General features: G+C 30.7%; 2 protein-coding genes across 2 annotated transcripts in view; one reads left to right on the top strand and one right to left on the bottom strand.

Moving 5' to 3' along the window:
• The window catches only part of cwf19l2 (CWF19 like cell cycle control factor 2), a 29,025-nt gene extending 10,039 nt beyond the window's left edge, over positions 1 to 18,986 (bottom strand). Inside the window, exons 1-10 of the mRNA XM_051130148.1 lie at positions 18,878 to 18,986; positions 12,556 to 12,666; positions 11,026 to 11,151; positions 10,254 to 10,364; positions 7,917 to 8,036; positions 6,641 to 6,734; positions 4,648 to 4,763; positions 2,715 to 3,280; positions 563 to 665; positions 209 to 424 (exon numbers count right to left, since the gene is read on the bottom strand). Of these exons, the coding sequence (XP_050986105.1) occupies positions 209 to 424; positions 563 to 665; positions 2,715 to 3,280; positions 4,648 to 4,763; positions 6,641 to 6,734; positions 7,917 to 8,036; positions 10,254 to 10,364; positions 11,026 to 11,151; positions 12,556 to 12,666; positions 18,878 to 18,970 (1,656 nt within the window). The 5' untranslated portion in view covers positions 18,971 to 18,986. The remainder of the gene's footprint in view (positions 1 to 208; positions 425 to 562; positions 666 to 2,714; positions 3,281 to 4,647; positions 4,764 to 6,640; positions 6,735 to 7,916; positions 8,037 to 10,253; positions 10,365 to 11,025; positions 11,152 to 12,555; positions 12,667 to 18,877) is intronic.
• Positions 18,987 to 19,116: 130 nt separating this feature from the next.
• On the top strand, positions 19,117 to 26,363 carry LOC127177747 (gastrula zinc finger protein XlCGF8.2DB). The gene is made up of 3 exons (XM_051130245.1): positions 19,117 to 19,358; positions 21,823 to 22,002; positions 24,112 to 26,363. Exons 2-3 carry the CDS (start codon positions 21,909 to 21,911, stop codon positions 25,092 to 25,094), a joined length of 1,077 nt encoding a protein of 358 aa, XP_050986202.1. The 5' UTR covers positions 19,117 to 19,358; positions 21,823 to 21,908; the 3' UTR covers positions 25,095 to 26,363.
• Positions 26,364 to 26,580: the final 217 nt, after the last annotated feature.

Genomic DNA, 26,580 nt, shown 5'->3' with positions numbered 1-26,580 from the left:
GGCAATAGAACTGAAAGTTAAAACACTGAAATTGCTAATTAAACAAATAAAAATAAATAAATAAATATATAAATAAATACATAAAATAAAGAAATATATTTTTTTAAATCAGAATTAAAATTAAAACTACAACATAATCCTACATATTTATATTTAAAAAAAATTTAAAATTAAAACTGAGAAAAAAAAAGTAGAGCTTGTGTCTCACCGCTTTCCGCTTCCTCCGTCCTCCTTTAGGCTCCTGTGCTTGTGACGGGGCTTTGACCGGCCAGGCTCGTCCCGATGGGTCGGTTCTGAACAGCACCACTTCCTTTTCTGCATCTGTTGGTGCCGAAACCGGTTTGTTCTGGACTTTTCTCTGAGCTCGGTTCTCTTTGGCTCGACGGGCGGCTTCCATTTGATCCTTTAGTTTTTCCGCCAGTGCCTGTGATTAATCACACACAATCAAAACACACCTTCAGAACATAAGTCTACTACTAGCTCACAAAGACTTCCTACTTAGACAGGATTTTTGGGCAATGTCTAGGTCACATGGTTTCCAGAAGTGTTTTAATGAGCTCACCGTGTTTCCCATGAGCTCTGCCTTGACGAGTTTGGCTCCGAGTTTATTCATCTCTTCATCTGTCAGGATCACCTCTTCCTCCTCCTCTTCCTCACTCTCTGAACTGGAAGATTGACAAACCCAAACAGTTTTAGTATGAGTAATGTTCACAAAAGAACTTGTGTAGAACAAATAAATTTCCCTGACTTCATTTTATTTCCAGTGAATCATTTCTTTTTACCATTCACGGTGACTTTTCATGTTTTTGTGATTAGGATTAAGCATAAAGACAGTGGAAAAACTACTTAAATGAACTGTATAGCATATGTATTAGACTCCAATACAATTATTAAGTAATTATTTTATCACAAATAAATCTTTTAATGAGTAAAACTGGCTGTGTCTATAATATTATAGACTACATAACATTATTATTTTTAAATTATTATTATTTAGATTTTTTAATTATTATCATGTCCCTGTATCTTGTAATAAAGTAGCAAAAAGATGCAATCTAATCTTTTTACATGAAATAATCCTGTTCCCAAGCAGGTTTAAGATTACAGACTTCTATGACAGCAACTCCGGAATGAGCTTCGAATAACCAACCAATCCAAGATCATGCCAAATTGTCAACAATCAAATCCAGCTAACTGAGTTAGCGACGTACTAAGATCTGAAGCAAAAGATTTGTGAACCTGCTCTGAAGTTCGGATCTGAATCAAATGATTCGAGATCCTCATTCTAAAGTCCCGGTCGGAATAATGATTCGAGAATCATCGTGTCAGATCAGGACTTGGATCGCAAATCATTCATTCGCGAAATGATTAATAAAGTTTGTTGATCTAAATCAAATGATTCGCGAACCCGCTCCAAATTCTCGATCCAAATCAAATGATTCGCGAACCCGCTCCAAATTCTCGATCTAAATCAAATGATTCGCGAACCCGCTCCGAATTCTCGATCCAAATCAAATGATTCACGAACCCGCTCCGAATTCTCGATCTAAATCAAATGATTCGCGAACCTGCTCCGAATTCTCGATCTAAATCAAATGATTCGCGAACCCGCTCCGAATTCTCGATCCAAATCAAATGATTCACGAACCCGCTCCAAATTCTCGATCTAAATCAAATGATTTGCGAACCCGCTCCAAATTCTTGATCCAAATCAAATGTTCGCGATTTGAAGTCACGATATAAACCAAACGATTTGAAAACGTGACGTTCCGATCTAAGACAAATGATTCGCGAACCCGTTTCGAAAGCCAGTCTAAATCAAATGATTCGCAAAACTCGATTTGAAGCCCTGATATAAATAAAATGATTCGCGAACCCGCTCCGAATTCTCGATCCAAATCAAATGATTCACGAACCCGCTCCGAATTCTCGATCTAAATCAAATGATTCGCGAACCCGCTCCGAATTCTCGATCTAAATCAAATGATTCGCGAACCCGCTCCGAATTCTCGATCTAAATCAAATGATTTGCCAACCCGCTCCGAATTCTCGATCTAAATCAAATGATTCGCGAACCCGGTCCAAATTCTCGATCTAAATACAGTGCAATTGCGCTCACGGCGACCCGAGTTCGAATCCCAGCTCGTGGTCCTTTGCCGATCCCACTCCCCTCTCTCTTCACCCAATGCTTTCCTGTCTTATCTACACTATCCTGTCCAAATAAAGGCATAAAAAAGCCCAAAAAATTGCTATTTTCAAGGGTTTTCCAGGCCTTAAATTTCAGAAAGTCAAATTCGAGTACTTAAATCACTTTAAGCACCTTGTCCAAAGCATTTATTTAATGTTTTAACATATTTAATATATAATAAAATATATTTTATACATTTACATATTTTATATATGGTTATTTTGCATCAAATATAAACATTAATTTACACATTTGTATACTTGTCAAAGTATATTATTTAAATATATTAGTTTATAGTGGAAGAATCTACAAAACATTTTTTTATTTTATAAATTGCATCGAGCAAAAAGTGCAAAGTGCATGTGATTAACATGCACTTTGCGCTTTTTGCACAACGCAATTTATAAAATAAAAATGTTTTTTATAGACTCTTCTAGTCTGGATTGGATTCAGTGTGCAGCTAGCCACCTTTTTGTTCATTTTCAAATAATGGTGTAAAGGTTAGAATGATTTATAGTGAACTGACCTGCTCACTGTTGTTGTAGTTTTGCTCTCTTCCAGCGGGGCGGCACTCTTCTCTGTGTGTTTCTGTGGGTTCGGCGTCTCCTTTGGTTCCTGCACAGCACTGCTCTTCCTCCAGGCAGGCACAACGGCATCATCATCAACTGGTTTTCTGAATCCTGCACTCTGATTGGACGTAGAGCCTTTCGGCCCCGCCCTCCTGAACTCCGCCCCTCCACTAAAATCATCATCAGCTTCTGAGGGTTTGAGGAACTTGAAGCTGGACACAGAGGAAGCGCTGCGTCTCTGGGACTGCCGATCCTCATCTGGATCCGGCCGGGATCTCGGATGGCGTTCGTCTCGGCCTCGAGAGCCTCTCTCAAAATCTCGCTCTCTTTCTCTCTCAGCGTGTGGAGATCTGTCTCTCCGCCTCTCCTCCCGGTCTCCTCTCCTCCATCTCTGCCTCCCTTCATCTCTGTCGTCTCTCCTCCATCTCTCTCGGTCTCCTCTTTTCTCGCTCCTCTCTTCTCTTCTGTCTCCATACGCAGCCTCTTCCGCCTCTTGCAGTCTGTTCTGGAACTCTTCCATGGACTACAGGGGAAAGAGACAACCATCAAAACATTATTCAGACCTAGAGCAAATTAAATTTACTACAGTTTAGTAGCGGTCGCCCTCAGTGTAAAATGATGGATTAGAAGACACTGTTCGACTTTAAATATGCAAATAAACATTCATTTATGGCATACAGTTCTGTTTAAGTCATCCAATTAATTTCAAATGAATTTCAAAAATGGAATGTTAGGTTTATATTTTTCTTATATATATATATATATATATATATATATATAAATATATATATATATATATATATATATATATATATATAAAAAAATATAATCATTATGTATATATTGTATATATGTGTAATAATTATATAACATTTTTAATAAAATATTTTTTTTAACAATATAATTTTTATAAAATTTTTTTCAATATAATATATTTGAATTAAAAAAAGTCTATCTATCTATACACACACACACACATATATATATTAATATTAATATAAGTATACACTATATTAAATTATGTAATTTAATTTTTTATTAATTAATATATTTAAAATTATACTTAAATTATATTAAATCATATATCATAATAGTTTTAAGATATATTGTTTTCCTATATACATTATATATATTACCAATAAACGTAAATTATATTAATATTAAGTACACACTTAAATAATAATGTTATAACATTACATTAAAAAACATTTAATAATACATTATTCAAATATATTATTTTGCAATAAATGTAAATATATATTGTGAAATAATGTATACTTATATTAATATTTATATATAAATATTAATATAAGTATACATTATTTAATTTAATTTTATATTAATTTCTATATTTATATTTTAATTACATTAAATAATATCATGAGTTTTAAGATACATTATTTTCCTACATATTATACATATTATTTAGAAATAAATGTATAAACATATTATTAGTACATATTTATATATTAATATGTTAAAACATTATATTAAAATATATTTAATAACACATTCAAATATATTATTTTCACAATAATATAAACATATATTGTACAATCATGTTGATATTATTAGAATTTGTTTAGATTCATATATATCACATATTAAAATAAAATTAATACATTCAAATACATTATTTGAAAAGTAAGATTTTATATTTTCGATAACTTACGATCTTGCAGTCTGAACCGAATGTGCATCACATATCTTTACTGGCTGCACATAGCAATGATTCATTCAGTTTCACGAACGAATGACTCTTATAAGCTGGTTCTTTTTGTCTGAATTGAATTAGGAAACACTGCTATACACAAACTCTGATCTATCGCAGAAAGGGAAGCAGCTTCACGTTGTGTTGAAGTAGAGATGTGTATGTGTGTGTGTGTTTACCCCGTATCTCTCCGCCACCACGCTCTCCAGGCTCCGCTGTTCTCTGTCGGCCTGCTCTTTCATCCTCTGATATGACTTCCTGAGCCAGCTCACCCCTCCATCATTCACCACTCCAGCTGAGACAGAGAGAAATCAGTGTAAAACATCTGTTGAAATAAACACTTCCCGCTCGGCATGTACAGAGCTCAGATAAGAGCGCGCGGCTCTGACTGCAGCGTCAGCTTAATGTCAATGCCAAACGTCATTTTAATTCCCCATTTTAATAATGTGACAAGTGAAACAGTGCATTTAAATGACAAAAAGAAAGTGCATGGAATGAATCATGAAAAATGAAAAAGGACGAGAGCAGCTGGTTGCTTTAAACTGTCTCTATAAGAGTCAGAGCCAACAAAGCTTTATCAGCATGGGCTACGATATTAATAGCTCTACATAGCCCAACTTTCGTATAAAGTCTGGTCAAAATTGCAGCTTATTTTTGCCCCAAATAGCCCACTTAGGAATTAGAAAGTTATCTGAGCAAGATGCAAATGTCAATTCCTCTTTTTTTGTCATATTTAGGGGTAAATAACATCAAAATTGGACACAAGCCTAAAAAAACAGCAGTTGAGAAAATGGGTTTTATGGCCCATTTGATCTTACATTAGATACCCAATTACTTTCTCACCTTTCTGCAGATGAAATATAAACCAATGGAAGATAATCGTTGTTCACTGCAAGCATCACAAATTGCATGGATGCTTTGCAAATGATGCAACCTGCTCAAAAATTAAAAAATTAAATTGAAAATATGTCTAATCAATTGAATTCAAAAATGGTGTATAACAAAAATAATACAAAATATATTTTAAATAAAATGTCGAAGGATATTGCTGAACTGCTCTACAAAGAACAAAAAAATTGATGTAAGATTTAGAAACAATTTTCACTCAGAAATTGCTAGTAAATAGCACATATACACTACTAGTCAAAAGTTTTTGGATAATAAGATTAATTTCTTTTTAAAGTTTCTTCTGCTCACCAAGCCTGCATTTATTTGATTCAAAGTACAGCAAAATCAGTAAAATTTTAAAATACTTTTTTAACTGTTTTCTATTTGAATATATTTTTACAATGTAATTTATTCCTTTGATTTCAAAGCTAATTTTTGATTAGAATTTTTCAGGTGTCTTTGATGAAGAGAAATTCAGAAGAACAGCTTTTATCTAAAATGGAAACCTTTTGTAACATTATAAATATCTTTATCATCACTTTTGATCAAGTATCCTTCTAAGTATCCTTGCTAAATAAAAGTATTAAATTTCTATAATTTCTTTACCAAAAAAAAAGGTTACTGACTCCAAGCTTTTGAATGGTATAGTATATAATGTTACAAAAGCTTTTTATTTCAGATAAATGCTGTTCTTTGGATCTTTCTATTCATCAAAGAATCCTAAAAACTGTTTTAAATATTGATAATAATAATAAATGTTTCTTCAGCAGCAAATCAGCATATTAGTATGATTTCTGAAGGATCATGTGACACTGAAGACTGGAGTAATGATGCTGAAAATGCAGCTTTGATCACAGAAATAAATTCAAATTGAAAACATATTCAAACAGAAAACAGTTATTTAAATCATAAAAATATTTCCAAATTTTACTGTTTTAGCTGTACTTTGGATCAAATAAATGCAGCCTTGGTGAGCAGAAGAGACTTCTTTAAAAAACATTAAAAATCTTACTGTTCAAAAACTTTTGACGGGTAGTGTATTTACACAGAAATAATAAGCAACAATTAATTAAACCTGAGATTAAGAAGTACAAAGAGTACTTTCTTGTAAAGCATATTCCAAAAAACTTTCTCTGAAATTTCTTTTTTTTTTTTACCAAAACGAAAACATTTTTTACAGTGTATGGGATTTTACACAAACTGTATCGCCTACAGCGGCTGAGACAAAAATAACTTCTCAGAGTCTGACCGTGTCGGAGCATCACACTTGATTTCGGCATTCACCTTTTTTAACCGCGGTACTGGAGGTTTCTTCGGGAGGCAGACCACTTCCTCCGTCTTTCCAGTAGGGGTTCAACTCTAACCTGTGAAGACCAGCCTAAGAGAAAAAGAGAGACACACATGATAAACACAAACACACTCTCCTCACAAAACAAAAACCCACTACAACAGTGCTTATTTTAGCACTTGGTTTGACTGCTTGGTCCAAACCCAAGTTTGCATCACAATTTTTTTTATTTTAAATTACAACACAGAATATTCACAGACTGGTACTGGACAGTACTTTCTCAGCTTAATATCCCAACGGAAGATGAACTGTTGTTCACTGCAAGCATTCACAACACAAATTGCAAAAGATGCAAGGAATGCAAAACGCTCACAAATGCAATATTGCATAGATGCACAGCAATGAGAAATGCATTATGCTAAAATAGGTCAATTATATGTTAATAATAGCTGTTTTTCACAAACTTTTTGCTTGTTTATTTAATGCTACCCCAGCATTCAATGCTATTTTCAAGGTGAAAAATAAGTTATAAAAAAAGATGTTTAATGTCCAGTCTGTTAAAGCCAAACCTTTTACAGTTAACTGCTTTTGTTATTGGGATTAAATATGAAAAATCTTCATATGTGACCCTGGACCACAAAACCAGTCACCAAGTGTCCATTTTTTTAAAATTGAGATTTATAGATCAAATAAGCTTTCCAATATTTGGTTGAGATACAACTATTTGAAAATTTGGAATCTGAAAGTGCAAAAAAAAAAAAAAAAAAAAATCTAAATACTGAGAAAATTGCCTTTAAAGTTGTGCAAATGAAGTTCTTAGCAATGCATATTACTAATCAAAAATTACGTTTTGATATATTTACGACAGGAAATTTACAAGATATCTTCATGGAACATGATCTTTACTTACTCTACTAATGATTTTTACCATAAAAGAAAAATTAATAATTTTGACCCATACAATGTATTGTTGGCTATTGCTACAAATATACCAGTGCTACTTAAGACTGGTTTTGTGGTCCAGGGTCACATATGTGACAGTTTTTTACTGATATTTCTGAAAGCAGCATGTTGATTAGGAAATACTCGTTTTTGCAATCAGCAGAATTTTAAGAGTTTTTAAGAATTTAAGAATTTTTAATTTTAAGATGCAGAGCTGCAAAGAACATCTTTTAATTTCACAGATTAGAACAGACTGATTTAACACCAATTACAAATGGCACTGAGCATACATGAACCTTCATGTTGTTTGGAAACACAAACGTCGCTTACCTGTTCGATAGATTGCGCTTTCTGCCTCTCCGCCTCTTTCTCTGCTTCTTTCTGCGCTCGTCTCTCTCCTTGGGAGGTCGTCTTCATCGCCAAGAAGTCAAAGGTCATCCATTCGTCTCTCTAGGAGAGGTCAAACAGACAGAGGCAATAAAAACAAGACTATTCTTGATCGTAGGTGGTGTTTCGACTGCTGTTCTTGGTGAACTTTTTTGAAAAGTTTCCATTGAAAGCTGTGGAATCTTGGAATATCACATAAAACGTGCAAATAAAGCAGCATTTAAAGTTTCTATCTAATGTGTTCAAGGGAAACAAAATCCTCACTTCCTGGGAAACTGGAGCAAATAATCAGTAACAAAATATATTTTAAAAAAGCTGCAAACGATCAGACTTACTGATATAAAAATTGTAATTTGAAATACTACTTGCACAAAATGCACATTTCTTAATATTAAGCCTAAAATATGTTTTAATGTCACTATTGATGAGGACTGTATGATCTTTAAATAATATTTAAAGTGTACCTAAAGTATACTTGCAATAGTTCCACTTTAGCACAATCATTTATACTTAATTAGCACAATTAAAGTGCATTTAGTACAAAATGAGTTGTTCCAATTTAGCAGACTTTAAATATAGCAGTTTAGTACAATACTTATACTAAAAGTACAACTGCAGGGTATTTTTTATTAAGAAACATAATATTTAAATGTATTTGTAGTACACTTAGCATGAAATAAATGTACATTTTAGTATATTTATTTTTCACTAGGCACTTTATCCTACACATTCTTGTGTTTTTGAGTGCACAGGTGAAACACAAATTTTAGGCGTTTTAAGGTTTTATGCACATCTTGGTGTTTCTATTCAGTTTTTATGCAGTAACCCATTTTTTTTGTTCTGCATTCAGGATTTTTTTATGCATATTTTAAGATCTTTTTGGCACTTTCATCCAGCATTTTTATGTAATACCCGAAGAATTTGTAGAGGGTTTTTTTTGTTCAGCATTCAGGATTTTTTTGTGTTTATGCACTATGTGCGCATGTTTTATTTCTGGAAAAAAAAAAATTAGCCTTCTAAATTGAGTGCATACTTTTCTATGCATATTTTAAGATCTTCTTTGCATTTTAATCCAGCATTTTTATTTAATACCGCAAATTTGTGGCGTTTTTTTTTTTTTGTTCTGCATTCAGGATTTTTTTTAAATGTGTTTATGCACTATTTGTGCATGTATTATTTCTGAAAAAAAAAAAAAAAATAGCTGTCTAAACTGAATGCATACTTTTTTAATGCATATTTTAAGATCTTCTTGGCATTTCCATCCACCATTTTTAAGTAATACCCCAAAATTTGTGGCATTTTTTTTTTTTTTTTTTTTTTGTTCTGCATTCAGGATTTTTATTAGTAAATGTGTTTATACTTTTTTTTATACATATTTTAAGATCTCCTTGGGATTTCCATCCAGCATTTTTATGTAATACGTGAAAATTTGTGGAGTTTTTTTCCATAAATTTAATAATAAAAATAAAATAATTTAATTAAAATAATAACAATTAAATAAATTAAATTAAAATAACAATAAATAATTTTTTTTATGCATTTTCTATAAATTTCCAGGAATTTATTGTTTCTACTAAAATTACATTGAAAACTTACATTTTTATGGACATTTTATGATTTTTTTGCACATTGTTATTTCCATCCATCTTTTTTTGTAATACCCCAAAATTTGTGAATGAAAACATACCTAATGAGGTACATTACCAATGCCACTCTATTTTGACCCACAAGGAATTTTACTGCAGTTAAAAATTAACATTCTGGAGGTTTGAAAAGCATGTTTGTGTAACATGAATGACAGCATATCCTATTTGTGCAAAGTTAGACTTTTCACATCTTTGTCACACCACTGGACGCACATACATCCCATCAGCCCTCACTGAAAATGAATGATTTTGGTCTCTTTGAAAATGGCTGTCAGTGTAAACGCCCTCACGGCTCAGAGAGAGCAGAGAGAGCTCTTCAATTCAACTAATAACAGTATTGAAGTTTCCACAAGTGGCTTTACTGTGTAGGACAACAATCACCCACTCTGACACACACACACACACACACACACACACACTCATAATCTCAATGTCTTTCTGAAGACTGTGATTACAGACCACAGCAAGGATAGTAATCAGATCACAATAAACTCCTGTGTGACAGACCTACATACGCCAGGCCCTAATAAGTACAAATCTGCTCTCACTGAAAGAGGAATAATATTACTGAGATTTTGGGAGAGATTACTGATCTAATATTATCCATTTCAGATAACCAACAAAACTCACTTACTTGATTAGCACTGGCTGAGCTAGCAGCAGGTGTGGCCTCATGCTCTGCCTTCCATGCCTTGTCTCCGCCCCCTGACGACGGCCGGGCCTCCACCCACTCATCCTCTGAGTCCTGAAAACAACCAAGGATTGGCAAAGGAAAAATATAATTTTGTACTAAAACAATTACAATTTATGGCAAGAAATATAATTATGCAACTTGAAATACGTGGAGAAAAGAAAATTGCTGGATTAAAGGAATGTTTTTTGCTCAAAAATGGATCCTCTGCAGTGAATGAGTGCCGTCAGAATGAGAGTTGATATAAACATCACAATATTCCACAAGTAATCCACACCACTCCAGTCCATCAGTTAACATCTTGAGAAGCCAAAAGCTGGTGGAAGCATTTTTATGGTTTGTTATGGATTATGGTTTAAACGGTTTGAAGTTGAAATGTCTTAATGATGGATTTGTTTCTTACAAACATGCAGATTTTCTCTTCTCATTATGTTAACTGATGGACTGGAGTGGTGTGGATTACTTGTGGATTATTGTGATGTTTTTACCAGCTGTTTGGACTCTCATTCTGACGGCACCCATTCACTGCAGAGGATCCATTGGTGAGTGATGGAATGACACATTTTTCCAAATCTGATGAACAAAACAAACTCATCTACATCTTGGATGGCCTGAAGGTGGGTTATATATCAGCATATTTTAAATTTTGGATCAACTATTCCTTAAACATGATAAAAGGGTTGAATGTAGCATGAAAATAAAATCCAAAACATACTTCAGAGCTGTCACAAGATGCCTCTTCCTTGTCTTTTTTCTCTTTCTTGGCTTTCTTCTTCTTCTCTTTCTTACTCTTTTTTGCTTTCTTTTCTTTTTTATTTTTCTTGTTTTTCACTGTATGCTCCTGTGTGCAAAAAAACAAACGCAAAATGTGATTCCAGTGTGAAAAGAGATAAGACGCCCAACAGGGGACGCACAACATATTGTAAGAGACAATATGAAACTGCTTTGATTAGTGATGGACCGATATTGATTTTTTTTTTTAATAACCGATACCGATTATTTGCATATTTATGTGCCCGATAACTGATATGCAGAACCGATATTTACTTAAAAAAAGTGTAAGTTACTTAAAAAAAGTTTTCAAATGGAGAAAATTACATTTATATTCTCAGGAACATTGGAATATAACAAACAAAACATCATATTTTATTGCATTTCTCAAACGGTATGTTATATCAGAATTACTAATGTTTATGTGATTTATCGGTGGATCCGATTTTTCAAAACTGATATTTGATTATGGTAAAATGCTTAAATATTGGGAAAAATATTGGTAAATTGATATATCGGTCAATCTCTAGCTTTTATAGCATTTTAACTTCTACAATACAGTTTCTGAAGGATCATGTGAAAATTCAGCTTTGGATCACAGGAATAAATTAGACCTTAAAAACTATTCAATAAGAAAACACACATTTGAAAAAGTAATAATATTTCATAATTTTACTGTATTTTTTTTTTTTTAAATCAAATAATGCAGCTCATACCGATTATTTGCATATTTATGTGCCCGATAACCGATATTTACTGTTATAAAGTAAATAAATGACTGAGTGAAGTAAGTCCAAACTTCACTTAGATTATTCCCTCTTTAATCATCTTAAAAAAAGGTGTTAAAAATTAGCAGTCTTTTACCTTACATTTAATCTTCATATTTCAACAATAAAAACATTTTATTTATAAAAAGCATCAGCTGCAACACTAATAAGCAAAATAAAAGTAGAATGTCTAATGTTTTCAAATGGAGAAAATTATAGTTATATTCTCTAGAATATTGGAATATAACAAACAAAACCGTATTTTATTGCATTTCTCAACTGGTATGTTATATCAGAATTACTAATATTTTTGTTGTTTATTGGTGGATCTGATATTACAAAACCGATATCCTATTATGGTAAAATGCTTAAATATTGGGAAAAATATCGGTAAATTGATATATCGGTCGATCTCTAGCTTTCATAGCATTGTAACTTCTACAATATAGTTTCTGAAGATCATGTGACTGAAGACTGGAGTAATGATGCTAAACAAAATTCAGCTTTGGATCACAGGAATAAATTAGACCTTAAAAACTATTTAATAAGAAAACACACATTTGAAAAAGTAATAATATTTCACAATTTTATAGTTTTTACTGTATTTTTAGATCAAATAAATGCAGCCTTACTGAGCAGAAGAGACCTGAAGTTATATTATAATTCATGGTCAATAAACATGCACATGCTACAATTTGACCTCTGACCTCGCCTATCTGCTGCAGTCGCAGGTCAACGTCCGGAAGCATCCATGTGTCCTCACCCCTGGCCTTCCTCTCGGCCTTCCTCCGCTCCTCTTTCTCGTACTTCTCTTTAGCCTGCAGAGAGATAAAGAAGCAGGAGAAGTGGTGATTTCTGGAAGCAGATAAGCATTATGGGCTGTTTAAATTCTAATTACATATTTGTCCGCTGCATCCGTCGGCTGTGCGCTGCGCTGAGGTGATAAAGGTTTGTCAGTGTAAAGGAAGACTGAGGCAAATGTGTGCACAGAGAAAACCCAACACAGCTGGCAGAGAGATAACAGACACAGTATGCATACTGAGATCTGGTCACATTAGTGACTATGTTTGGAATAGCAAACTATACCCATACTATTTCTGCAGTATCTGAATTTTCTATTTCTACAAACAACCCGATTAACCTCATATATTTAGTCAAATATGCAGTATGTCAAAAAAAATGCAGCATAGTAGGCATATTTATTTCTGACTATGACATATGTTTATTCCAGTGAGGTCATCTAACAATCCAGCATACTACGGTTTAAAACGTTTAGCACTGTACACTGCATTCTTTTTCACATCATATATTTTTAATAGTAGCTAGCATTTCAGTCCTAACAGTCAGTGTATACCCCAGTAATATTTTAGTATTATTTATATACTATTATAATATTTATAAATATTTGAATTAATTTTATTTTTTTTCAGTGTTCATTTACATTTTTGTTTTTGTGTAATTTTAAGTGCTTTTGACTTATTTATTATTTTGAATAATTATTATTTTTTATTTGAATTATTATTTATTATTTTCCTATTATTTATTATTTTAATAATTTGTATTATTAATAATTTTTTAATTAGCTTTAGGATTTTTTTGTAATTTTGTTGTTTTTGTTCTATTTTTTTTCTATTTAGCTTTTTATTAATTTTTTTTAACATTTGTAAATTAACTTCTATTTTCATTTCTATTTAATTTTTTGTAATTTTATGTGGTTTTGTAATTTTTATTAATTGTTTTTTACAACTATTAGCTTTAACTTTACACAATTTAAATGAACTTTTATTTTTAAATTTTATTTTAAAATTTTTATTAAATTATTTTTAGATTTTGAGTTCTTATTTTTTTATTTTGTCATGTGCTTTTGTCATTTGTGTTGCTTTTTTCATATTTCTATTTAATTTATTATTATTATTTTTTTTTTTACTTATGTCAGTTTTAGTAATTTTCAGTATTCCAACTTAAACTTATTTAATTTAGTTAGTTGTCAAGGCAATATTTATAATTTTTAATTAAGTTTAAGTTTGTCATCTAATATATTTATTTGATTTTATTTCAGAATTCTTTCAATTACCACACTTTTTTATCATGAAGAATTTATATCACAAAAGATTTGAAAAATTTTAGTTAATATCACCACTGGTCTCGCCTCACAAACAGGAAGCAATCAAAATACCAAAGAGGAAGAGAGGAAATCATAAAATAAGGAAATAATGTTGAATTTTACTACAGCATCTTCAAACACCTTTTTAAAGGACAGAAAATAAATCAAATGCGACAAAATAGAACGGCTCTTATCAGCTGAGGACAGAGTTGACCCTCCTGTTAACAGCGGCCAGTTAAACAGAGCAATAATCAGTCATGTTTATATTCACCTGCTAATCATCATTAGGAGGAAAAACATCAATCCTGACATTATTCAGAAAGACACACACACAGAGAAAGCTCTAATATAAAGAGCATTTCCAGGACAGAACATTTTACAATGTCTACCAAGCAAATTCAAAGATGATGCACATCATTTTTTACAATGCTTAAATAGTGAATTATAGCACCAGTTCGGGCAAAAATTAAAACATTTGTATTTTTGAAGGTCAGGGCGCTTTCTTATATCAGAGAGCGTGAGAATTTACTGTTAAAAGGAGTAAAAGGGTGGGGAAAAAAAATGTTTGTTCTGCTTATTTAGGCTTTTTGCATAATGGCTCATATTCTATAAACACAAATTGCAAACATTATATTAATTATTCATTAATTACAACCATTATCATACAAACTTACACATGACTGTACATCTGCTAAAAGTCAAGGCCTGTTTTGTCCCTGAATAAACCATAAATCTACAAATGCACTGTGGACTGTTAGCGCCACCTGAAGGTAGTTTAATGTTATGTACAATAATCCACACTAACAGGGTCACAACTAACTAGTGACGGACTGATATAACCCAGCCAGATTAACCAGGTGAAATCTGATTATTTTGAGATCATGATTGTCACTGCAAAATGTGTTTTTAAATAAATAAAATATTGTGTAAAAAAAAATATGAATTTATTTCAATTTTGAAAACATCTCATTTACTATGATCAAATATATTGTAACTTTACACTGGACACAGCTTTTTAGAGAATATATGAAAATAAATAAATAAATAAATAAAAAAATTAAGAATAAATATCTTTCTTAAAATAAATTACATTTTATATTCTGGTATAAAAAGCAATTACACATCAGCATTTTAATTGATGCATCGTAAACACTGTTCAGTCACAATGTGTGTTATATAACCTACTTACTACACTATTTTGAGATTAATTTAGTTTCCAAAACAGTTGGTAATGTTGATATGACATTGCATTTTATAACAGAATATGAAAACGTGTCATTTATTTTAACAACAATAGCAAGGACCAGATATTTCATTATTTTTTATATAAATCAAGAATATTTGCATAATTAATACAGCAAAATAAACAAATATTGACAAACAATACATAAAGCAGCTCAAAATAAATTACATAAAAATGCAATCACATGACAGCATTTTAATTTATGCATTGTAAACAGCATTTAATCAGTTTATGTTACATGCTTACTACATGCTATACATTATACAGAGAGTAATTTTGTTTCCAAAACTGTTGGTATTTTGGACAAAACGCACTTTAAAGCTGATATGACACTGCATTGTTATAACAGAATATTAAAGCTAGTATTTATTTTAAAAACTATAGCAAGGATAAGATGTTTCTTTTTTTTTTTTTAGATAATGAAATATGTTTACATATACAGCACAATAACAAATACTGACAAACAATATAAAAAGCAGCTCAAATGTTTAGGGATCAAGTCCGAAATACGCCTTAGGACAATTATACACAAAAAAATGACACAAAAAAGACATAAAGCTGTATATTCATTTAAGTTGACCGTAAAGGATTGTAAACAGATCTTATTCTGGCAGGTCTTCAAGTCTTATTCTGACTAAATATTAGTTTAAAGTGTTTCATTTTATTTTTAGTTGAATTTTTGTCATTTTTATGTGCTTATTTCTTTTTCTAGTTTTTTTAATATTTCTATTTAGCTTTAATTTAATTTTATGTAATACTTTTTAATTAACTTTTATTTGTAGATTTTTTTTTTTTTGATTTTTATTTTGTTATGTGCCTTTGTCATTTTTGTTGTTTTTTCATATTTCTATTGAATTTAATTTAATATTTTTTATTTATTTCAGTTTTAGTAATTTTAGTATTCCAACTTAGAGTTATTTTAGTTGGTTGCCAAGGCAATATTTTTATCTAATATAAGTTGTCATCTAATATTTTTTATTTTATTTCATATTTCTTTTTTTTTTTAATAACAAAATATGAAAGCTAGTGTCATTTAATTTAAAATCGATAGCAAGGACAAGACCTTTCATTAATTTGTATATAATAAAGTACATTTACATAATTAATACAACAACATTAACAACAAATATGGACAAACAATACATAAAGCAGCTCAAATGTTTAGGGATCAAATCTGAAACATGCCTTAGGACAATTATACACATAAAAAGGACACAAAAAAGACATAAAGCTGTATATTCATTTAAGTTGACCGTAAAGGATTGTAAACAGATTTGTTAAATACAACACTCGCTTCTTATTCGGGATGAACATTAGTTTTAAATGTTTTTGTTTTACCTGTTGTAAAGCTCTCTTTCTTCCCTTTTATTTTTATTTTTTTTATTTTAAATTTTCATTTTATTTTTAGTTTAATTTTTTTGTCATTTTTATGTGCTTATTTTTTAGTCTTTTCATATTTCTATTTAGCTTTAATTTAATTTAATTTATTTAATAATTTTTTTATTAACTTTCATTTTTAGATTTTGATTTTAATTTCATTTGTTTCAGTTTGTTTTTTATTTTATGTGCTTTTGTCATTTTTGTTGTTTTTTCATATTTCTATCAAATTTAATTTAATGTTTTTATTTATTTCAGTTTTAGTAATTTTAGTATTCCAACTTAAACTTATTTATTTTAGTTAGTTGTCAAGGCAATATTTTAATTAATATAAGTTGTCATCTAATATTTTTGATTTTATTTGAGATTTCTTTTTCTTTTTTTATAACAAAATATGAAAGCTAGCGTCATTTATTTTAAGATCGATAGCAAGGACAAGACCTTTCATTAATTTGTATATAATAAATAAACATTTACATAATTAATACAACAACATTAACAACAAATATTGACAAACAATACATAAAGCAGCTCAAAATAAATGAATATGAATCATTTATTTAAAGAATAATACATTTTACTATTCTACTATAAAAATGCAATCACATTACAGCATTTTAACAGATGCACTGTAAAAAGCGTTTAATCAGTTTATGTTATATGGTTACTACATGCTATACATTATACAGAGAGTAATTTTGTTTCCAAAACTGTTGGTATTTTGGACACAAGTCACTTTAAAGCTGATATGACACTGCATTATTATAACAGAATATTAAAACTAGTATTTATTTTAAAAACTATAGCAAGGATAAGATTTTTTTTTTTTTTTTTTTTAGATACTGAAATATGTTTACATATACAGCAAAATAACAAATACTGACAAACAATACATAAAGCAGCTTAAATGTTTAGGGATCAAGCCCGAAACACGCCTTAGGACAATTATACACAAAAAAAAGACACAAAAAAGACAAGCTGTATATTCATTTAAGCTGACCGTAAAGGATCGTAAACAGATCTGTTAAATACAACACTCGCTTCTTATTCTGGAAGGTCTTAAAGTCTTATTCTGACTAAATATTAGTTTAAAGTGTTTGTTTGTTTTACCTGTTGTAAAATGAGCACTCTTTCTTCCCTTTTTTATATTTTCAATTTTCATTTTATTTTTTGTTAAATTTTTTGTCATTTTTATGTGCTTATTTTTTTTCTATTTTTTTTTATATTTCTATTTAGCTTTAATTTAATTTTATGTAATACTTTTTAATTAACTTTTATTTTTTATTTTGTTTGATTTTTATTTTGTTATGTGCCTTTGTCATTGTTGTTGTTTTTTCATATTTCTATTGAATTGAATTTAATATTTTTTATTTATTTCAGTTTTAGTAATTTTAAGTATTCCAACTTAAAGTTATTTTAGTTAGTTGCCAAGGCAATATTTTATCTAATATAAGTTGTCATCTAATATTTTTTTATTTTATTTCAGATTTCTTTTTTTTTTTTTAGATCTGTTAAATACAACACTCACTTCTTATTCTGGATGAACATTAGTTTAAAATGTTTTTGTTTTACCTGTTGTAAAGCTCTCTTTCTTCCCTTTTATTTTTATATTTTACATTTTCATTTTATTTTTAGTTTAATTTTTTGCTTATTTTTTATAGTCTTTTCATATTTCTATTTAGCTTTAATTTAATATATTTAATAATTTTTAATTAAGTTTTATTTTTAGATTTTCATTTTTTGTTTTGTTTTTTCATATTTCTATCGAATTTAATTTAATGTTTTTATTTATTTCAGTTTTAGTAATTTTAGTATTCCAACTTAAACTTATTTATTTTGGTTAGTTGCCAAGACAATATTTTATCTAATATAAGTTGTCATCTAATATTTTTTTATTTTATTTCAGATTTCTTTTAATTATCTTTTTTTTTTTTAATAACAAAATATAAAAACTAGTGTCATTTAATTTAAGATCGATAGCAAGGACAAGACCTTTCATTAATTTGTATATAATAAAAGTGTATTTACATAATTAATACAACAACATTTAACAACAAATATGGACAAACAATACATAAAGTAGCTCAAATGTTTAGGGATCAAGTCCGAAACACGCTTTAGGACACTTAGACACAAAAAAGATGACACAAAAATACATAAATACATACTAAAGCTGTATATTCATGAAATTTAAATATAAAGGTTTGTAAACAAATCTGTTAAATACAACATTCGCTTCTTATTCTGCCAGATCTACGAGTCTTATTCTAACTAAATATTAGATTAAAGTGTCTATTAGTTTTACCTGTTGTAAAACGAGCTCTCTTTCTTCCCTTTTGGTCTCTTTTTTGGATTTAATGCTGTTTGCGCTCTCAAAACTCACACCGTACGCTGCCATGATGCTGCCGCAAACGCGTTCACACTGTCGTAAACATTTACCGTAATGCGTCTGTCGCAGCAGATACTGAAACTACTAGCCTGTTTTTACCTCCAGAGGGCGCTGAATGCTGAACCCCATTGAGGCGCATTCAAATCTCAGGACATTTTCGTCCTACTGGAGACATTTTTGCAGTACAGCCATGTATTAAAAATGTAAAAACAAATAGGGAAATATGTGAGCTCCATATATTGTCAACGCGCATTACGGTGCGGTAGGTGTTCACGACAGTGACGGGCGTGTTTGAGGCAGCAGTATAAGATTCTATGATGTGAGTTTAAATCGCAAAAAAACATTAAATACACAAAATCGGGAGGAGAGACCAAATAGACAACACATAATACAAAAGGTAAAACAAATAAACACTTAGCTATGCATGTTGGTCATGTCTGTGTCGTTTTTCCATCCTCTTATAATGTGACATTTATCAGTGTTTAACCTGCATGATATGTCATGAGATTAATTTAGGCATTATGCAGTTTAACTACTGTGATTTGTGTGGAACTACACTGTTTACTGTTTTTACTAGAACATAATAATCAGCATCAGCATCATAAATGATGACTAGCAACAGAATCACTTCTTGAGTTTAAATAATTGCATGTAATTGCACATATACACTGTGTGCAGAATTATTAGGCATGTTGATATTCTGGTCATATTTTTTTTCCAAACACATTTTACCAATTCCAAACCACATCAGTCTTAATAACTACTGTTAATTTTGTATTTAATCATTTATATGTGATATATAACTGTCCGTGAAGGCTGGAAGTGAAAAACTCCTTATATTCAGGTGTGCATAATTATTAGGCATGTTTTCTTTTACAGATAAAATGAGGCAAAAAAAGATATTTAACCCAGACTGAAAAGTCCAAATTATTAAATGCCAGTGAGAAGAATGCAATACTAATGCATTACAAGAATTTGCAAAGTTAAGGCTTGACCACTGGACAGAGAAATGCTTGTTGAGAAGAAAAGATGCATGTTAACTGCAAAAGAATTAGGAATGAAGGTGAAGAATTAGGTGTGACACCATCAGGAACCGTTTAGTCTCCAGCGCCACCATTTTCCAGAACTGCAACCTACCTGGAGTCTTCAGAAGTGCAATGTGTCAGGTTCTCAGAGACTTTTCTTGGTAGAAAATCCTAAAAAATGCCCCTGACTTAATAAGAATAACAAGCTGACGTGTTGTGAAATACATGAAGACAGTTTTTTATAGGCTTTATAGACAGATAAGTTGAGAGTGACTCTTGAAGGACAAGCATCACATTCTCTTGTACCTCTTATTCAAGAATTTATCTTCCAAAATCTGGCAGTAAGTTTTGGGAGTTCATTTTAGTCCATCTCTGCAAGTCAGACTCTTCTGGATAGGAGACTAAACATGAACTCCCAAAACTTACTGCCAGATTTTGGAAGATACACTACCGTTCAAAAGTTTGGGGTCAGTACATTTTTATTGTTTTTTTTTTTTTTTTTTAAGAAATTTATACTTTTATTCACCAAGTTAATAATTAAAAGTTTATTAAAAGTTAATAATAAATAATTTACATTGTTATAAAATATTTATATTTTGAATAAACACTGTACTTTTTAAACAAAGAATCCTGAAAAAAAAAAAAAAAATCACAGGTTCCAAAAAATATTTGGCAGCACAACTGTTGATATTATCCAACATTGATCATTCTAATAATAAATCCGCATATTAGAATGATTTCTGAAGGATCATGTGACACTTAAGACTGGAGTAACAGCTGATAATTTTTTTTTAAATTGATAAATTGATTTTAAAGTGTGTTAAAATAAAAAACATTATTTTATATTGTAAAAACATTTTGCAATATTGCTGGTTTTTTTCTATATTTTTAATCAAATAAATGCAGCCTTGATGAGCATAAGAGACTTCTTTAAAGACTATTACAAGTCTTACTGACCCCAAACTTTTGAATGGTAGTGTAAATTCTTGAATCAGAGGTACAGGAGGATGTGATGCTTGTGCTTCAAGAGTCACTCTCAACTTATCTGTCTATAGAGCCTATAAAAAAACTGTCTTCATGTATTTCACAACACGTCAGCTTGTTATTCTTATTAAGTCAGGGGCATTTTTTAGGATTTTTTACCAAGCAAAGTCTCTGAGAACCTGACACATTGCACTTCTGAAGACTCCAGGTAGGTTGCAGTTCTGGAAAATGGTGGCGCTGGAGACTAAACGGTTCCTGATGGTGTCACACCTAATTCTTCACCTTCATTCCTAATTCTTTTGCAGTTAACATGCATCTTTTCTTCTCCACCTGTTTTTTCTGACCATGCAGACTCAACAAGCATTTCTCTGTCCAATGGTCAAGACTTAACTTTGCAAATTCTTGTAATGCATTAGTATTGCATTCTTCTCACGGGCATTTAATAATTTGGACTTTTCAGTCTGGGTTAAATATCTTTTTTGGCTCATTTTATCTGTAAATAAAATGGAGTTTTAAGGAGTTTTTCACTTCCAGCCTTCACGGACAATTATATATCACATATAAATGATTAAATACAAAATTAACAGTAGTTATTAAGACTGATGTGGTTTGGAATTGGTAAAATGTGTTTGAAAAAAAAAAAACGACCAGAATATCAACATGCCTAATAATTCTGCACACAGTGTATTATGAATTATTTGGTTTTGAGTCCAAGTATGCGCTTGAATGTGAAGAAAAAGATAAACTACAACCAAAATACAAAGGAGTGTGTAATACATTTTGGGAAAATAGACAGACGGGTGTATTAATTAGTATAAAAACAAATACTAACTTATTATTTTTGACTTATAGGACAGATCTAGTCTTTCAGCCCATTCTCAACTGACGCTACTATTATATTCCCATCATCCTACAAGTGAGGAAGTTTTGCTATACATATGTATACTATGGTAAAAACAGAGTTTGTTGAAGAGGAGATTAATGATCCAGAACCATCCAGAATGAAACATGAAGAAATTGAGGAACAAACAGGTTGGTGTCCATTCTTGGTTGTTTATTATTGCTGAGGTACGTTAATTAAACAAAGCTTCAGTGGAAAGTTGGTGGCTGTGTTTAGAAACTTATACACTAACAGTCAAAAGTTTTTGAGCAATAAGATTTCTAAAGAAGTCTCTTCTGCTCACCAAGCCTGCATTTATTTGATCCAAAGTACAGCAAAACCAGTAAAATTTTGAAATATGTTTACTACTTAAAATAATTGTTTTCTATTTGAATGCATTTTAAAATTTAATTTATTTTTGATTTCAAAGCTACATTTTCAGCATCATTACTCCAGTCTTCAGTGTCACACAATTCTTAAGAAACCATTCTAATATGCTGATTTGTTATTGAAGAAGCATTATTATCAATATAGTTTATATATATTTATATATATTTAGTATATATTTTCAGAATAGAAAGATCCAAAGATCAGCATTTATCTGAAATAATAAGCTTTTGTAACATTATACATTATACTAAAAGCTTGGAGTCAATATAATTGTGTTTTTTTTTTGGTAAGAAATTATAGAAATTAATACTTTTATTTAGCAAGGATACTTTAAATTGATCAAGTGATGATAAAGACATTTATAATGTTACAAAAGATTTCTATTTTAGATAAATGTTGTTCTTCTGAACTTTCTATTCATCAAAGAAACCTGAAAAAATTATCCTCAGCTGTTTTCACGTAATAATAATAATAAATGTTTTTGAGCATCAAATCAGAATATGTGACTGGAGTAATGATGCTAAAAATTCAGCTTTGAAATCACAGGAATAAATTGCATTTTAAAATATATTCCAATAGAAAACAGTTATTTTAAATAGTAAAAATATTTCAAAATTTTACTGCTTTTGCTGTGCTTTTTAAAATCAAATAAATGCAGGTTTTGTGAGCAGAAGAGACTTCTTTAAAACATTAAAAATCTGATTGTTCAAAAACCTTTGACTGGTAGTGTATACAAAACTAACGAAAATATGTTTTGAAAACATTCAAAATGTCCAGTTTTTTAAATTTTTAAAAAGTTTGTTTTTTTGTAATGTGAATTTTGCAAACATTTTGGGAATGTTACTTTTAAATGTTCTCAGAATGTTCTGAAACAAGTGAAACATTCGAAAAATGTTAGATGAATGTCCAACTAAAAGGTTTTAGAAAACATTCCATGTGCTAAAGATATGAGGACATTATTAAAGACCAGATACTTTGAACGAACATTCTATTAACGTCAATATAACTTTGAAAGAACCTTGCCAGAACGTTCTGAGAATGTTGCTTGTTAGCTGGGTAAATGACCTAAAATATATTCAAGTGATTTTAACATTGTATGGTAATTTGTTGGTAATCAATAAGAATGACAGAATTTAATTTAAGCATATCAAATATGATACTTTTGTTTACTGAATTTATTTTGTGCATGTTCATTGTAGACATGACATTTAAAATCTGTTCAAAAAATTTTGACTGGTAGTGTATACCCAGTGAACGAAAATATGTTAGAAGAAAGTTTTGCTATTGTTCCCACAAAGTTAGGAAAACATTCAAAATGTCCAGTTTTTAAAATGTTTCAAAAGTTTGTTTTTTGTAATGTAAACATTAAGGGAACATTCCAATTTAGAATTTTGCAAACATTTTGTGCAGAATGTTACTTTTAAATGTTCTCTGAATGTTCTGAAACAGGTGAAACATTTAAAAAATGTTAGATGAATGTCCAACTAAAATGCTTTAAATTGATCAAAATTGACGATAAAGACATTTATAATGTTACAAAATATTTCTATTTCAGATAAATGCTGTTCTTCTTAACTTTATATTCATCAAAAAAACTTGAAAAAATTCTACTGTATAAATCCATTCCATTTTAGAATTTTGCAAACATTTTGGGAATGTTACTTTTGAATGTTCTCTGAATGTTCTGAAACAAGTGAAACATTTAAAAAATTATAGATGAATGTCCAACTAAATTCTATTTCAGTAAACATTCCATGAACACTGTAATTTAAGTGATTTTATCCTTGTACGGTAATTTGATGGTATTCAGTGAGAATGAAAATTTAATTTAATAATTACTGAATTGATTTTTTTATACATGTTATTTGTAGACATGACATTCATAAAAGAAGAAAGTGAGGAACTGGATAAGGTGGAGGAGAAACAACAAAATCAGGAACCTTTCATAACTGAAGAACCGTGTTCAGAAACTGAGAAGAAAACTCAAAGAGCCGAAGCCAAAAACTCCTTCACGTGTCCTCAGTGCGGAAAGAGTTTCACGCGTAGAGACACCCTCAAGGAACATTTACGAATTCACACGGGAGAGAAACCTTTCAGCTGCCATCACTGCGGGAAGGGTTTCACGCGTAAAGAGAGCCTGAAGTATCACCTGCGGATTCACAGCGGAGAGAAACCGTACACGTGCCACCAGTGCGGAAAGAGCTTCACGTTCAAAAACAACCTTAAGGTTCACATAAGAATCCACTCAAGGGAGAAGCTGTTCGTCTGCCCTCAGTGCGGAAAGGGTTTAACGTGTAAAAAAGGCCTTAAGGATCACATAAGAGTTCACACCGGAGAGAAGCCTTTCAAATGCCATCACTGCGGAAAGACGTTTAAATGGGCGCACAGTCTCAATAATCATCTGCACTCTCATTCCGGGTTGAAGCCTTTTAATTGCGTTCATTGCGGCGAGGGTTTTACGTCTTCGTCCATTCTGAAAAACCACCTGAAGGTTCACACAAATGAGAGGCCGTACGTGTGCTCTTCGTGCGGGAAGAGTTTTATATGGCCGGGCAATTTTAAAGAGCACCAGAAAAGACACAGCGGTGAGAAAGATCACATGTGCTTTGAGTGCGGCAAGACTTTCACCACAGCTAAACGACTGAAGGAGCACCGGAGGATTCACACGGGAGAAAAACCGTACAAGTGCTCGCACTGCGACAAGAGCTTCGCTCAGTCTGGATCGCTGAAAGTTCACGAGCGAGTTCATACTGGAGAGAAGCCGTACCACTGTCCTTCATGTGGAAGGAGTTTCTCGCAGTTAACCAATCTTATTACTCATATTAGAAAACATTGTAAGAAATCATCGCAGTGAGAAGGTTGTTTTCATGTGCAACACCTACAACTAACAGTCTCTTCTGCTCACCATGGCTGCATTTATTTGATAAAAAAAATACAATAAAAATTGTGTAATATTATTACAATTCAAAATTAATGTCTTCTATGTGAATATATGTTAAAATGTAATTTATTTCTGATGCAAATCTGAATTTTCAGCATCATTACTCCAGTCTTCAGTATCACATGATCCTTCAGAAATCATTCTAACATGCTGATTTGCTGCTTAAGAAACATTCCTGAATATTATCAATGTTGAAAACTGTTGTGCTGTTTTTGAAATTAGTATTTTCATACAGCTAGGATACATTCAGTTGATCAAAAGTGACAATAAAGACATTTATAATGTTACAAAAAGTCTTATTTCAAATAAATGTTGAAAGTTCTTTTGAACATTAATTCTAAGAAACATTATTGAAATGATTTCTGAATGAACAATGGAAACCCTTAATAAAAGAGCTAGGTGAAAAATGGGGAGGAACTTTTTAAATACACCACCTTTATTTATTTATCTATTTTTTGGAACAGATCGGTTAGTGAATCCTGTCAATTTTAAATATTGTGATCCTATCCAAAGCTGGTTTTCTGTGTTTATTGGTTTAGACGGTTTTGTTATAGTAGTTTATTGTTAATTATTATTTTTCTTTTCTGTATTCTTCTTGTCATGCTGTAAAATGCTGTTATGCTACAACATTTCATGTAAAATTTCATGTACAAATCAAGATACTTTGTAACATCCCACTACATGTCTTGCAAGACGATGTTTGTTAATAAAAAATAAGTTAAAAAAAGAAAAAAGAAATGACTTCTGAAGAGTCTTGTGACACTGAAGACTGGAGTAATGATGCTGAAAATTCAGCTTCGCATCACTTAAATAATTACATTTTAAAATATATTAGAATAGAAAACAGTTATTTTAAATTTTAATAATATTTTGCAATATTTCTGTTTCTATGTACTGTATTTTTTGATCAAATAAATGCATCCTTGGTGAGCAGAAGAGACTTTTTTTTTTTTTTTTTAAGTAATTATTCTAAACATTTGAGTGGTAATGTTGGATGCGCCAATGAACTTTCCTGACGAACCAGTTCTTACAGTGTAAATAAGGTCTTGTTCATCATACCACATTTTCTACAGTAATTTGCAGGCTTGAATATAGTTTATTAATACAGTTAACTTAAGCTATATATTAAGGTGCTAATGTCTTGTGTATAATGTGACTGTACATGAGAAATAAAAAAGTAAAATCTTGCAAAATACTATATCAAGTGACCTTCTTTATGAATTCATCAAAACATACACAAGATTATGTATCAAATGGAAAAGGTCTGCTATTAAAAATATTAATTTACTTAAGTGTTGTGTTGAGATTCGATGTTGAAACCCATCAAATTATTAGAAAAGTGAATTTTAAATTTCATAAGTTTTTCTACTTGTGAAGTTATGATGTTTCGTCTTCACTT

This window comes from Labeo rohita, chromosome 15 (assembly GCF_022985175.1).
Source record: "Labeo rohita strain BAU-BD-2019 chromosome 15, IGBB_LRoh.1.0, whole genome shotgun sequence".
Taxonomy (NCBI): domain Eukaryota; kingdom Metazoa; phylum Chordata; class Actinopteri; order Cypriniformes; family Cyprinidae; genus Labeo; species Labeo rohita.
The sequence above is the reverse complement of the archived record's forward strand: the minus strand, read 5'-3'. Positions and strand labels throughout refer to the sequence as shown.

Coding starts and splice junctions, on each gene's coding strand:
- LOC127177747 (XM_051130245.1), top strand. CDS start 21,909: ATGTATACTATGGTAAAAACAGAGTTTGTTGAAGAGGAGATTAATGAT. Junction 22,003..24,111: donor AGAAATTGAGGAACAAACAG/GTTGGTGTCCAT, acceptor TGTTATTTGTAG/ACATGACATTCATAAAAGAA.